This window comes from Manis pentadactyla, unplaced genomic scaffold, assembly GCF_030020395.1.
Source record: "Manis pentadactyla isolate mManPen7 unplaced genomic scaffold, mManPen7.hap1 scaffold_438, whole genome shotgun sequence".
Lineage (NCBI taxonomy): Eukaryota > Metazoa > Chordata > Mammalia > Pholidota > Manidae > Manis > Manis pentadactyla.
In genome coordinates this window covers 27,856-41,767 of record NW_026644821.1, presented here as the reverse complement: position 1 = coordinate 41,767, position 13,912 = coordinate 27,856, and the positions used below count along the sequence as shown (strand labels likewise).

At 50.2% G+C, this 13,912-nt stretch overlaps 1 protein-coding gene and 1 long non-coding RNA gene across 2 annotated transcripts in view; one reads left to right on the top strand and one right to left on the bottom strand.

Moving 5' to 3' along the window:
• LOC118917676 (cation channel sperm-associated auxiliary subunit delta-like) overlaps positions 1–13,858 on the bottom strand; it is a 32,943-nt gene extending 19,085 nt beyond the window's left edge. Inside the window, exons 1-8 of the mRNA XM_057496762.1 lie at positions 13,753–13,858; positions 12,086–12,140; positions 9,919–9,995; positions 9,114–9,186; positions 8,314–8,428; positions 6,300–6,367; positions 4,861–4,974; positions 1,685–1,768 (exon numbers count right to left, since the gene is read on the bottom strand). Coding sequence (XP_057352745.1) covers positions 1,685–1,768; positions 4,861–4,974; positions 6,300–6,367; positions 8,314–8,428; positions 9,114–9,186; positions 9,919–9,995; positions 12,086–12,140; positions 13,753–13,826 — 660 coding nt within the window. The 5' untranslated portion in view covers positions 13,827–13,858. The remainder of the gene's footprint in view (positions 1–1,684; positions 1,769–4,860; positions 4,975–6,299; positions 6,368–8,313; positions 8,429–9,113; positions 9,187–9,918; positions 9,996–12,085; positions 12,141–13,752) is intronic.
• On the top strand, positions 140–1,943 carry LOC130682400 (uncharacterized). The gene is made up of 3 exons (XR_008995608.1): positions 140–269; positions 1,007–1,131; positions 1,677–1,943. It is a non-coding gene; the product is annotated as an uncharacterized LOC130682400 (long non-coding RNA).
• Positions 13,859–13,912: the final 54 nt, after the last annotated feature.

Here is a 13,912-nt window from a genome sequence, read left to right as displayed (position 1 = left end):
CCCAAGGGAGAGGACGGGGAGGGACTTAGTGCTCAGGGCCGACGCGGGTTTGCGCACGGGCTGCCGAACGCGACCCGTCCTGCCCCCCACGCGGACGCGAGGACCAGGCCCACCCTGAGTGAGTCTGCAGACCCGGCTCAGCCCCGCTGGGGCCCGAACTGGCCGGCCTTGCTCTGCGGGTCCTGAGAAGTGGCCTCTGTGTCGGGAGCCCGGCTGAGATGCCAGGTGTTGGAGAAGCCGGTTAAGGCAACAAGGCGAACAGGAAAGAGGTCAGCAGTTCAGAGCGATGGGACAGAGCACACCTGAGACCCTGCTCTGTCCCTCCCTGGCTAACGGGCGGGGCGCCCTGGGGTGCCCACTGGGTCAGTGCAGCTGTGAGGTCCCGCACTGCGGATAAAGGCTCCGGCAGTGTCACACACCCGGGGCCCCGAGCGGGAGGGGCCCGAAGCGCTGAGCCAGAGTGGAGCACAAGCCTCCAGGACCTTCTCCTTCCCTGAGGCCAGGCAGAGGCCCCTGAACGGGACGTAGTGGAAGGCCACAGACAGGGACCTGGCAACGACGGTGCCCAGGCGAGGAAGGCAAACATGCAGACAGTGAGGCCCGAGCCCTGACGGCATCCGCGTCCCAGCCCGCTGTGTGTGGGCAGAGCCACATTACGTGGCAGCCTTCCTGCCTGCCTGTGGCCAGGCCCCAGAAGTCATGCAGAGTCGTAACCAGGAGCTGGACTCCTCAGCCATTACATTCTTGGGATTTTCGGGGTGGTGGGAGTGTCCCTGTTATTCATGGAGGACTGGGAGGTTTACACTATGAGGGGATGCAGGCTGGGAGCAGGACCCGCCATGATTCCAGAGGGTTGAGGCTTTCACCACCAGCCATCAGCCCACCGTCTGGAGACTCCCTGAGGCGGGGTCTCCCCAGACCTTCAGAGCCGCGCCCCGGCTGACAGTGTGTGCAATACCCAGTACTGACTGGACTTAAACTGTTTCTGACTCTACTTTGTTTTCAGATGCAGTTTACGTGAACTGACCCCTCTTCTCAACTTAGCCTAAGTGCTGTCTCTGAGGTCACAGGTTTCTCGTCCTGGTTTTCTGAGTACACATGAAAGTCATCCATAAAAAGGCTGGATGCCAGGTATTTGAAACGATCCTGTGCGCCGTCTGGGACACACGCGCCCCGTCTTGTATTTCGTCCCTAGTGCGAAGCATAATGACCAGCACCCCCTAGACACTACTTGAATATTGCTGCGTGCATGACTGAAGGAGCAGATGAACGGGGGAGAAAGGGGTGGGGGGGTGTGAGGGTGGGTATGCGGATGACGTCATTAGGTGGATGGGTGGATGGGTGGGTGTGTGGCTGGGTGGATGTGTGGATGAATGGGTGGGAGGGTGTATGGGTGGGTGGGTGGGTGGGTGGATGGGTGGATGGATAGGTGTGTGGGTGGATGGGTGGGTGGGTGGGTGGATGGGTGGATGAACGGGTGGGAGGGTGGATGGGTGGGTGGGTGGGTGGGTGGGAGGGAGGATGGGTGGTTGAATGGATAGTCTGGTGGATGGTCTCATGGACGGATAGGTGAATGAAAAGCTAGATAAATTTCAGATAGGAAAATCTAAGTGTATAAGTTTTAACAAACCTGGCTTGCGGCAAAAGTCACTTAATCCATTCTTCCCCACTCAGAGTCGCTCACCTGCCCATGATTGACGAGCAGCGTCCCAACCTGTGACAAGGAGTGGAAGTAGAAGATGCCACCCAAGGTCCCGTCCGGTTCTGCCTGTGAAACAATCCAACAGACACCGCGGGTGAGCATGTTCTGAGCCGAAGCCTGGCTGCAGACTTAACTCCAGACTCCGAAACAAGCTGAAATGAAGGAAAGTCTTTTTTATTATGCTCGGTTTCCCCTGTTTGGAGCTGCGGCATGTGAGGCAGAACCTCGGGTGAAGGCGGTGTTGGTGTGAGGCGTCGGAGGGGGTGGAGTGGCCCTGACCGCCAGGGGCCCCCCTGCGTCCTTCCTTCCTGCCTCGGCTCCTCCGTGCTGATGTTTGGCTGGTCCGCCAAGTGCCCAGCAGGCAAGCTGGATGGAGCGTGAGGCCAAGGGCCCCCCAGGACAGCGGGGCAGTTTGCCCCGGCAGCCCAGCGGGCTATCTCCAGACACCTCTCAGGTACGAGAGAGGCAGACGAGTGTCTTATTTAAGCCTGTTACTATTACCTGGGGCGCCATGGACTGAATCGTGCCCCCTCCAGTCCATATGCCGAAGCCCTAACACCCTGTCTTGCTCTGTTCGGGCTGCTCTAACAAGCGGCCACAGACAGAGTGGCTGGTAAACAACAGAAATTTATTGCTCACGGTTCTGGAGGCTGGAAGTCTGAGACGCCAAGGGCGGCCCACTTCCGGGGCACAGACTTCTCACTGCGTCCTCATGGGGCAGAAGGGGGCTAGTCATCTTTCTGGGCCCTCCTATAAGGGCACTGATCCCACTCACAAGGGCCCCACCTCCCAATACCATCAGATCAGGCAGGATGGCAAAATACCAGTTTGTGGGGGGCACAAACATTCAGATGACGGCACCCCCGGTGGGATGGTATTGGAGGTGGAGCCTCTGGGAGGCGATTAGGTTTGGATGAGGCCATGAGGGCGGGGCCCCTGTGTGGGATTAGTGCCCTTACAAGAAGAGACACAGAGTGTGCTTTCTCCGCCACGTGAGCACACAGTGAGAAGACGGCCGTCCAGAAGCCAGGAAGGGGTCCTCACCAGGAACCTGTCCTGCTGGCACCTTGGTCTTGGACTTCCAGCCTCCCGAACTCTGAGAAAGGACCAGCTGTTGCTTATGTCACCCCGTCTATGGTCTGCTATGGCCACCCAACCTGACCAGATGGCCAGACGTCCTGGCGGCCTGCCCATCACCTCCCCCCTGAACATCCCAGCTCCTCTTCCCTGCTGGCAGAACCCGCAGGGGGCGTTGGTCTTAGGGGGTGAACAGTGATGGCTCTAGACCATCAGGCTCGGGAACTCCGCCCCATGGCCATGAAACACAGCCACACACAGAGCAAAGACTGTTGCATTGATTGGTATGTAAATGGTGGGGCATCATGGGGGGGAATGGACCTGTTTCTAGGATTTCACCGCCTCTCCCCGGGAGGGCTGTGAGTTTCCGGTGGTACAAAGGGTGGCTGTACCATGTTGGGTGGAATTCTGATCGTGTCAGGGTCTTTGAAGATTAAGTATGGTTCAAGGACATGGGTATGGCTGCCCCATTGACAAGGGGTGGACCTGTGGTGGTTAATTTCACGTCAACTTGACTGGGCTCAGGGATGCCCAGGTAGCTGGGGGAACATCGTTTCATGGCCTGTCTGAGGGGGTGTTTCTGGAGGTTAGCGTTTGACTCAGTAGAGCCTGCGAGGTGGACCTGCCCTCACCCCTGTGGTGGGCACCATCCAGTCCTCGGGGACAAAAAGGTGGAGGCAGGGTGAGCCCACTCCTTCCCCTGCAACTGGGATGTCCACCTTCTCCTGCCCTCGGACATCGAGCTCCTGGCTCCAGGGGCCTTGATCTTGGGGTCCCGTGCCAGCGGCCCCTTGGTTCTCAGCCCTTGCCCTCGGTCTGAATTACACAGCCAGCCTTCCCGCTTCTCCGGAGGGAAGACAGCAGACTGTGAGACTCCTCTGCCTCCATACCCATGCGACCCAATTCCTATTAAAAAAAGCCCATATGGGTTCTGTTTCTCTGAAGAACCCTAATCCAGTTGGGGGTTTTAGTGATGATGATTCTCAACCGAGCACAAGTATTAACTCTGGGGCCTTACGGGCCTGGTTTCGAAACCAGGTGGCCACTTCTAGGCGTCTCTGGCCTCCTGGGCAGGGCAGAGAAATGGGACCTGGGACAGGAGCAGAACTGGAGAGCAGAGTCGATTCTTTCTGCCTTCCTTTAGACATACCTCCCAAGTGTGTGGGGGAAGCCGCTCTCTCTGTCGGAATGACCACCCTTATCCCTTCGCTACCCAAGGGTCCTGTCCACGTCAGCTCTTCAGATCCCAGCTCTGCCAAGCTGTGTGGCTTTGGCAAAGGCCCTGTGCCTCTCTGAGCCTTCATTACCGTATCAGTTTCCTGGCGCAGCCGTAACAAAGCACCCCATGGCTGGTGGCTTAAAACAACAGAGATTTGCTGTCCTGGTGCTGGAAGCCAGAAGTCCGAAAGCAGGCGCTGGCAGGGCTGCTTCCTTCCGAGGCCCCGAGGGACGCAGCTGGCCGCGCACGGCTCTTCCTGCCTCTGTCCTCGGCATTCCTTGCGGTCGCATCCCTCCCATGTGCCTCTGTCGCCCCGAGGCTGTCTTCTGTGTGTGCATCTCTCCGTGTCCCCTCCTCTTCCTACAAGGACTCCAGTCATTGGAACAAGGACCCACCTTACACCCAGGATGACTTCATTCGAGCGTGACTAATGACGTCAGCAAAGACCCTATTTCCAAGTAGGGTCACATTCTGAGGCTGTGGTTGGATGCGAGTTTGGGTGGGGATGACACATATTCAACCTGGCAGAGTTCTGCCATGTACAAAATGGGGTGGTGATGGTCCTTGATGTTGCTGACCTTTGGGTGGACGTGGGGTTAAGTGTCGTAAGTAACGTGCAGATTTTACTACGGCTCCCAGCGTTCCATAAGCACAGTCCCAAACCAGGGCTATGACCCGAAATCCTTTCCTAACTTCCAAAGCTCCCTAGCCTGCTACTTAGACCTGGATTTTTCCCTACTCTCCCAGCCACCTGGCTTTCTTTCTAAAGAAAGAAAAGCCCTTGTTCAACCACTGTCACCTAATAACTTGTAGCACACAAGAAAATTATTTTTATGTTCACTTTTTTACCAGTTTAACATACCTGTCTTTTGTGTGCAAACTTCTGAAAGCTGTATCCCTGGGTATCCGAGAAATACACATTGGCCTGAGATAGCTGATCTCCAAGCAAATAAGCAAAAACTGATTTGCTTATATCCTGGGGAAAAAAGACACATAAAATAGTCTCTTCAAAAGGAGATGGAGGGTGGTGGACTGGGAGCTGTTCTTTCAGGGCGCACGCTTGCAGCTAGTAGGTAAGTGCAGAGACTAATGTACAGCATCGTGATGGTAGACAGCAACACTGCATTATAAACATTGCTGAGAAAATAGATCTTAATTGTTCCCCATAACAAAAAAGAAATGGTTATTATGTGACATGATATGGTGGTGATTATATTGTTACAAAAATATATCAAATTAACACACCCTACACCTTAAATTTTACACAGCGGTGTCTGTCAATTACATCTTGGTTTAAAAAGAAGATGGGCATCTTACTACACTGATGGGCAGTGACTGCATTGGGGTCTGGTGGGGACTTGATAATATGGGTAAATGTAGTAACCACATTGTTTTTCATGTGAAACCTTCATAAGAGTGTGTATCGATCATACGGGAATAAAAATAAGTAAAAGAAAAAAAAAAGATGGGGAGAGAGATACCAGTGATCATACTCCTGGGCATTTATCCCACAGAAATGAAAACTGATGTCTACATGAAAATCTGTGCAAGATTTCCTAGCAGCCTTCTCTGGAATAGGTCTGAAGTGGAAACATCCCAGTGGTGGTATATCCACGTCATGGAACATTACTCAGCAACGAAAAAGGAGGTGACCTGCCAATATACAGAGCAGATGAGATGAGTCTCGAGAGAATTTTGCTGGAAAAGCTAGTTCCCGAGGGTTACACTTTGTATGGTCCCTTCCGTATAGCATTCTCGAAACGATGAAATTACAGAGACAGGACGGGCTAGTGTTTGCCAGGGGTTAGGTACAGGGTGGGGGCCAGGTGGCTCTGGGGTGATGGAACAGTCTCGTATTTTGATGGCGGTAGTGGTTCCGTGACTTTACACAGGTGACAAAACAGCATAGAACAGACACACACGTCCTGTGTAGCCATGTCCATTTCCTGTTTTAGTCGTGTGCATACTTATGTAAGATGCAACCACTGGAGGAACCTGGACATAGGGCACATGGGACTCTTATTTTTTTCAATTTCCCATAGAGTCTCTGATTATTTCAAAATAACAGGTCAAAAAAAAAAAGAGAGAGAGAGATGGATGTATTTATAGAGTGTCAGCCAGTCGGTCTGAAGGTAGCTCCAGAGGCTACCCACCTCTCAGGTCCTCTTAGGGGCCCTGGGGAGACGCTGCTGTCCAAGTCCATCGCAGTCCCACCCCTCAGGGCCTAGACTGACCTGAATTACTCATATTTGTTTGTGCTCAGAGCAGGGTACAAAATGTCAGACTGCACTCTCTACTCACCAGGCAGGAGGGACTCCCACTGTAACAACAATTATCACCGGACATATGTGAAACGGGGTGTTCTATGCCTGGAAGGAGAAGATGGTTTAACAAAAGATGACTTCCCTGAAGCTCAGAGGAAAGGGTTTCTCACCCTCAGCACCACGGGTGCTGCCCCCAGTTGATAAGCACTGGCTTTGCTGACACTCTTATAGGACCAAATTAGCCAAAATTGCAGGAAGGGTACCCTTCCCTTGCTTCTATTTTAAAAGCTCAGAAGATTTGGTTGTAAAGAAAACAGACATATGGACAACAGGTACACGCAAAGATGTTCCCGATATCACTGGTCATTAGGGACGTGCAAAGCGAAACCACGCATATACATTAGGATGGCCCTTATCAGAGGGACAGAACAAGTGCTGGCAAGGATGTGGAGAAATGGGAGCCCTTGTGCATTGTTGACAAGAATGGAAAATGGGGCAGCCACTCTGGAAGACGGTATGGGGGTTCCTCAAAAAATAGAAAATAGAAATTCAGCAACTTCATTGAAGTATATGCCCACAAAAACTCAAAGCAGGCACTCAAGGAGACCTTTGGACACATATGTTCAAAGCAGCATTATTCACAACAGCTAAAATGTGGAAGCAACGCAAAGGTCCACAGATAAACACACTGTGGTCCCTCCACACACTGGAATATTATTCAGCCATGAAAAGGAAGGACAGTCTGACACATGCTAAATCGTGGATGGGCCTTGACGACACAGTGCTCAGTGACGTAAGCCAGACACCAAAGGGCCGATCCTGTCGGATCCCCCTCCCAGGACGTCCCTGGAGGAGCCCATTCAAGGAGACAAAGTGGGCACTGGGGCCGGGGTCTGGGGGAGGAGGGGTTGCCTATCTGGATGCTATTAGGAAATATAAGGACAGAGAGAAGAGGAAGGACAGACCAGACTGACTGACAAGGAGCTCTGGTGGCTCCTCAGTAGGTTAAATACGGAGCTGCCATCGGACCCAGAAATTCTGCCCCTGGGTTTGATTACCCAAAGAACTGGAAGCATACGCCCTCCCAGAAACTTGTGTGCAAAGGTTCACAGCAGCGCTGTTCCCAACGGCCCATAGGAGCAGCAGAACCAACAGCTGCCAGCTACTGAACAGAGAAGACGTGATCCGTCCACACACGGGAACCTCACTCAGCCAACAAGAGGGCTGGAGCCCCAACACGCACCACACCCGGTGCTCAGTGACAGACGCCAGCCCCACAAGGCCACGCGGCATGTGACCCAATTTCTGTGAAGTGCCCAGAGCAGGCAGATCTGCAAACAGAACGTAGGCTTGTGGTTGCCAGGGGCTGGGAGTGGGGATGGGGAGCCCTGGGTGGTATCTGGGGACATTTTTGTTGTTAGGACTTGTGGGGGGCGCTCCTGGCATTGAGTGGGTGGGGCCCCGGATGCTTCTCAACACCCCCCAGTGCCCAGGACGGCCCCATTCCAGAGATGGTCTGGCCGTAAGTGTCAGCAGCACCAGGGCGGAAAGACCCCTTTCTCACGGCGAGGAGCTGTGCTTTCTCCTCCTCCTTTCCCAGAGAGCCCATCCTTCTTTTCTGAAGAATAACACCTCTACTGTTCCCACTCCTGACCTCCTCTCCTTCCTCTCTCAATCAAGCTCATCCTCTCTACTGTTCTCTGGCCCTTTGCGTGGCATGCAGTACATGGGGCTGAGTATCCCCGGCACCAGCCTTGTCCCTGGGCAGCCAGGAGTCCTGCTCCCAGACACCTGCTCCCTCGCTTGCGTCCATCAGTCAGAGCAGGGTTTTGCAACTCATGATCCCAGTCCCCGATGGAAGCATTAGTTTCCCACACTATGGGATGGGGGTGCGGGGGGCCAGGCTAATTTTCATTGGAATGTTCCAGGACAAGGTAGGGCCGAGGAGCTGACATCCAACTCCCAGCATTATTGGAACACCCACAGTGAATAAGCTTTTCTCTGCCATTGGCTAAATTCAAACAAGAAAAAAACACACCAAACTCACGTACCTATAGATGCATTCCAGGAATCGGTTTCATAATCATAGACATAGACTTTTCGGTTGATGATAAACAGTAATACTGAACCCGCAAAATGTGCTGCTGTTAGCTCTGGTGTGCCGACCTAGAGATGACGACATATATACCCACCAGGGTCTCTTTTCAGACATCAGTCAGAAAGTGCTTCTAGATGCACATCTGAGGAACATTTATGCCAGCAAGAGTTGTTTGGTTCCTGGATCTTGGGAGCTATGCATCCTGGGGTCAGAACTGGGGGTTGAACCTGATTCCTAACTTCACTTCACTTCCTTCTCCCTTTGCAAGACCACCTCTGAGCATCAAGTCTAAAGTACAAATGATGAGTGGTGAGCAGAACTGATGGGTGGGCCGCCTACGAGAGACGCGGTGTTTCGGCTCATGGCAAAGCCTCCTTTCGTGTAGATGCCCAAAGCAGAATTTCTCAGGACGGCTACTCAGAGTTTTCTGGTTTGGTTTAGGACCGATTTAGGGAGGCCCTGAAATTAGGGCATGGGATATATTCATTCGTAACACATGACCAATTGTAAGGAGCATTTGAACCAATTCTGCTTCTGTTTTTAGAAATAAAAAGAAAACTATTTTGATAGTAAGGGCAGATTAGAATCAACCCTTCTTTGGGCTTAGAAAGTGCTCTCAATGTCTTTAAGAGGTACATGGGAAGATAAAGCCCCAAATGAACCAAAACACACCAGTGGTATTTACAAGCTATGTTGTTCCCCTGAGTATTACTTGACTCAAGTGTCCCTCAGACTGTTCCGTAGGACAAGTACCTTCATTGATGTAGGGATGGAAAACGGAATGACACTACTCTCAAAGTTATCTCTTGTCAAAAAAACCTGTTGTCTGAAATAAACAGTAAAATAATTAAATTAGGACAATTTCACACAAGAAAAGAAAAAAGGCAACGGTGGGCCCTCTAATAATGTTCCATTGAAACAGAATTCCCCTCTTAACAGGAACCATCGGGTTCGATCTGTCTTACCATCCACCTATTTTTGCACGAGTAAACTTCCTTAGCCTGGGTATGTGACCTCTCAAAATAACATTATTTAGGAAATGCGATCAACTGTAAAATTATATAAAAATAGACATTAAGTGACAGCTTGCCTTGCTTAGGATGAACTTCAGTTTTGTCATTAAATGGCTCTCATCCCATTAAAGGGTTTTAGACCTTGGTAACCCCAAATGCATGCTGACCGGGGCGTGTCCATTCCTTCGGATTTGGTTACCATGACCCCCCACCCAACATGAACTCCTATTTCAGAACCCAGTTTGGGCATCCATTCCCCAGTGGAAACTTTCCAGCTATTTTCTCCTCACATACCCCCCAACACGAGTGCTTATATCAAGCCTCTGAGACGGGGGGCACCACACTATCCTGTCATTATTTTCGTTACTTGCTGGTCTCTTTAGCTCTTTTCCCCCAATGCCCACCCAACTGTGAATCCGCTGAAGGCCAGCAGCTGGCAGCACAGGACAGAGCCATCTTCCTTAATGTTCACTGAATGAATGAATGAGGGCAAACCTACAGTTTGAATAAAAAGGCAGGTACCAATACATAAAATGGTCACTTACCCTAAATACAGGGCTAGGTTTTTCTTGCAAGGATGTCTGATCAACCGTGCTGTCATAGATGAAAAGTACAGACGGTCCTAGAGTGACAGTCACAACATTTGAATTATTTCAGTAATAATAAAACACCTGATAAAAACAATTTCCTAACGGGCAACATTGAAAACGTGAAGGTGAAAATCTGGATTAGGTTAGGTGGTATTGTGTCAATGTCATTTTCCTGCTTTGATATTATCCTCTGGTTATGTCAGATGTTACTATTGGGAGAGTGTGGGTGTACGGTACCTGTAATGTTCTTTTGCACCTTGCTGTGAATCTGTAATCATGTTGAAATAAAAAGTATGGAATGACTCGCAGGGTAATTATCACAGGGATAATACCACATCTCATTCTATGTCTATGTTACTGTTTATTTACCAAGTATTAGTTATTTGAGAGAAAGGTAGGAGGATAAAGAATTGTAAAGCTGACGTGTTAGAAACCAGTCATTTGGAGGTTAGAAATGCTGACACCTCTAAAATAGTGCAGTATTGACGTTTGAGCTGGTGAACTATTTTCTCCTTCATGCATTTGAGGCACACATGCGGTGAAGGTTTTCTATCGCACCATGACTATAAGCAAATGTCAGGTACCCCCTGCCTCTGACCCGCAGACCTGGAGGGAATGCGACAGAATGCTGGAGATCCGAGAGGCCATCCAGGGGACTCAGGCATCACAGCACAAGAGTAACACCAAAAAGGCACTCCGCATATTTATTGTGCAAATGGACTTAAAACATCTAAAGAATTCTGAGTAGGGGGTTCAACACATGATCAGCACACAATCATTACCCGACCTTCAGTCCAGCCCAAGGGCGTGACGCTCCTCAAGGACACCGACACCCTGTGAGGGCGGACACGGGTTGTAGGAGCTGTTTCGGCTCTAATCATTCTGTTTTTGATCATGCGTCAAGAGTTGTAGGAAAAATAATCAAGTCATATGTACTTGTACATTTGATTTATGTATTAATCCCATTAATCCCACATTCCCCCTTTTCTTTTAAGTAGTAGATAGATATAGTAAGCAGATAGTTTCTAACAGGAGGGTTTTAACATAGTTTACTTCTCCAAATTCTGCGGTATGAAATAAAAATCTTCTTGAATTTGCGTGATGTGAAATAAAGACAGAAAATAGATTTAGTGCAATTAGAAGGTGATTGCAGGTGAGCAGGGCTATGCCTATAGACTGGGTTTTGATCTGAGCTGGGCAGGAGCAACAAAACAGCCATGGGTACAGAAGCTTTCTCTCAAACTGGGGGGGTGAGGTTCTGGGCCTCACCTCTGTTGGCCCCCAATCTCTCACCTGACGGCCCCCCTGCGACTGTGCCTTAGGTTGTTCCTCCCTTGAGGAATCTTTCCCGTCTCTGGCTTACCAGCCATCTTCCGGGGCTACACAGGGAGATGTGAAGTTGGTGAGAGAGAGAGAAGTAGTATTCTTTGAAGAGGTTGCTAGCTTTCTGCCTTTTTGAAAATTTGTGCTTCATGGCTACTATGCCCAGTGCTTGTCTTGACGTATCTTCATTAGCTGGAAAGGCTTTGGGGCACTACAATTCTATGTATGAGGCACAAATTTTAGAAAAAGGGTTGTATTCAGGAAGGGAGAAGAAAAGTTATAGAAGAGGCAAACGTTAGAAAAATGTGAGAAGATTATTTCTATGACATAACTTCTTGTAGAATAGCATAAGCCTGCATAGGTTTTAACAGACTATTAATTAACTTATGTACACACATTAACAGAACAGGAATACAGATACATAACAAAGGAGACCCACAGTTATGGGCCGTATCCAATGAAGCCAGTTAAGTAACCCAGGTGTAAGCAAAGGAGCACTTTACTTCCTATGTTACTCTAGATTTAAACTCCCCTATCAAATAGAACACTGGATAAAAACGCAGGTGATTGTAGTTCTAAACCCACTTCTATCTCCTGGCTTTGTTCAGGTTACCTGACCTTGTTTTTTAATGAAATGGTAAAGACAAATCCCTTATTTCAAAGGCCAAGGCCTCGGGGATGTTCTAGGCTTGTCACAACACCACACCCAAGAAAATACTAGGCAATGGTTGTTCTGATCAAATGATTAGACAAAAGCAAAGAATGACTGTTAAGTTCATTAATATATGGAGCCACCTACCCCTTGAATTTGATGTCCGGTGTGGAACACCTTTCCTGTCCTCACCATACGAGTACTAGAAGTTAAACGACAGGAGGGACCGCCAGTCAATGTTTATTGAATATTCTGCATGACTCCTACCAGGGTACCTCTGAGTTAACCCTAAAGGACCTGTTCCTGGTGCCTTTAGGGTTTGGGGAGCCCCTGGAAAATCTGATGAAACTCGGCCCTCCTCTCCTCTCCTACAAACACATGCAGGTATGGAGGTACATTTCTTGAGAACCCATAAAGGTTCATTTGCAGACCCCAGATTCAGAACTCCTATTCCAAAGCTTGCTTTTTCTTCTTTTTTGTTGTTGTTGGAAGTGGGGTGTTGGTGGCTGGGAGAATGTTGTTTACAGCTGAGGCTCTTCATTCACTGATTGATCCATGGATGGAGAATTGGATATAACCCATCTTGTCATACTCTGAGGCGTACCCTACTAGGAAACCTTCCTGGAAGACCCTACTCTCCACTTACTTGCTGTCTTCAGGCAAGTGTATCTTTCATTTTGTTGGGTCTGTTTAAGTAATCATCACTCTATGAACTTGGTTGTAAAGATCCAATGAGGCCATCATGCTCTGGTTGCCTTATTATCTCCGCGGCAAACAGGGCCCTGCTGAACGCGACAGGTCACTCCAGGTAGGAGTTCCCCGAGCAGGAACTAGGCTTTAAGATCTGTCTAGCACCCCCAGTGGGAACCTTGCATACAGTATTCAGTAATCTAACATCTACTGAAATCTAAAAATAGCTGGGGTAAGAAGTAAATCAATGAAACCCTCTACTCCCTCATGGAGCTAATATTCTAGTGACAGAAACAGACAAGAAAAGATTCACCAAGAAAGAGGAACACACGTTACGGATAGGAAAAAGCAGCTATGGGTGGGTGGGGCTTAAAAAAAAGGAACTGTGCTATTTAAGTCGGGATCTAAATGATAAGGAGAAATCTGGAAACAAAGCTGGCGAGATAGAGGGAATAGCAAGAGCCAAGGGTCCCAGGTCTCCAAAGGTTGGACCGAGTTTGGCACGTTCAAGGAACGGGGTGGCTGGAGCAGTGATTCGAGGGTGGCCAGGGGCCAGACCAGGGGTTTTCCAAGCCTCAGGGGACACTTGGCAATTCCTACAGACATTTTGTGACTGTCAAGCTTGGGCAAATTGGTGCTATTGGCACCTACTGGGTGGATAGAGGCAAGGGATACTGCACATTTTACAATGCACGGAAGGCCCCATTCCAGAGAACGATCTGGCCCCAAGGGTCAGCAAGGAACTTGGGTTTTATTTTGGGTGCCACAGGGAACCGGGAAAGGGAACGACAAGATCAGATCCATTTATAAGTAATCCCTTTGGCTGCCGGGCTGGGGGATGGCCTGGAGGGAACTGTCTCCGACAGGAGGGTCTGAGTGGTGGCGGTGGATGTTGGTAATAGGGGTCGAAATCGGGCCAAAGGTTTTAAGTGGCAATGTGAAGCCTTGAGGGGATAGGCTGGGGCTGTGAGAAAGAGAAATGTCGTGTCCAGTTCCTTAAAACAGTAAACTGGGAAGCCGCAATGAGGTCGGGGAGAGGGGCGTCCTTCCCAGATTCAGCCCAGGCCCCCCAGGGAGGGTCCCCGACCCCTGGCTGCACCCCAGCCAGGGGAGGGCAGTCCCACCGGCACAGCTCCTGGGCTCTGGTCACCGCGCAGAACCGCAAGGTCCCCGCTGCCATCAGCATTAAGACCAGCATCTCGCTGGAGAGTCGGGTGCCACTTCCGTCCCTCAACCACCAGGCGTAACCGATTCGTTGCCTGGGCATGCGCAGACTAGAGCCTG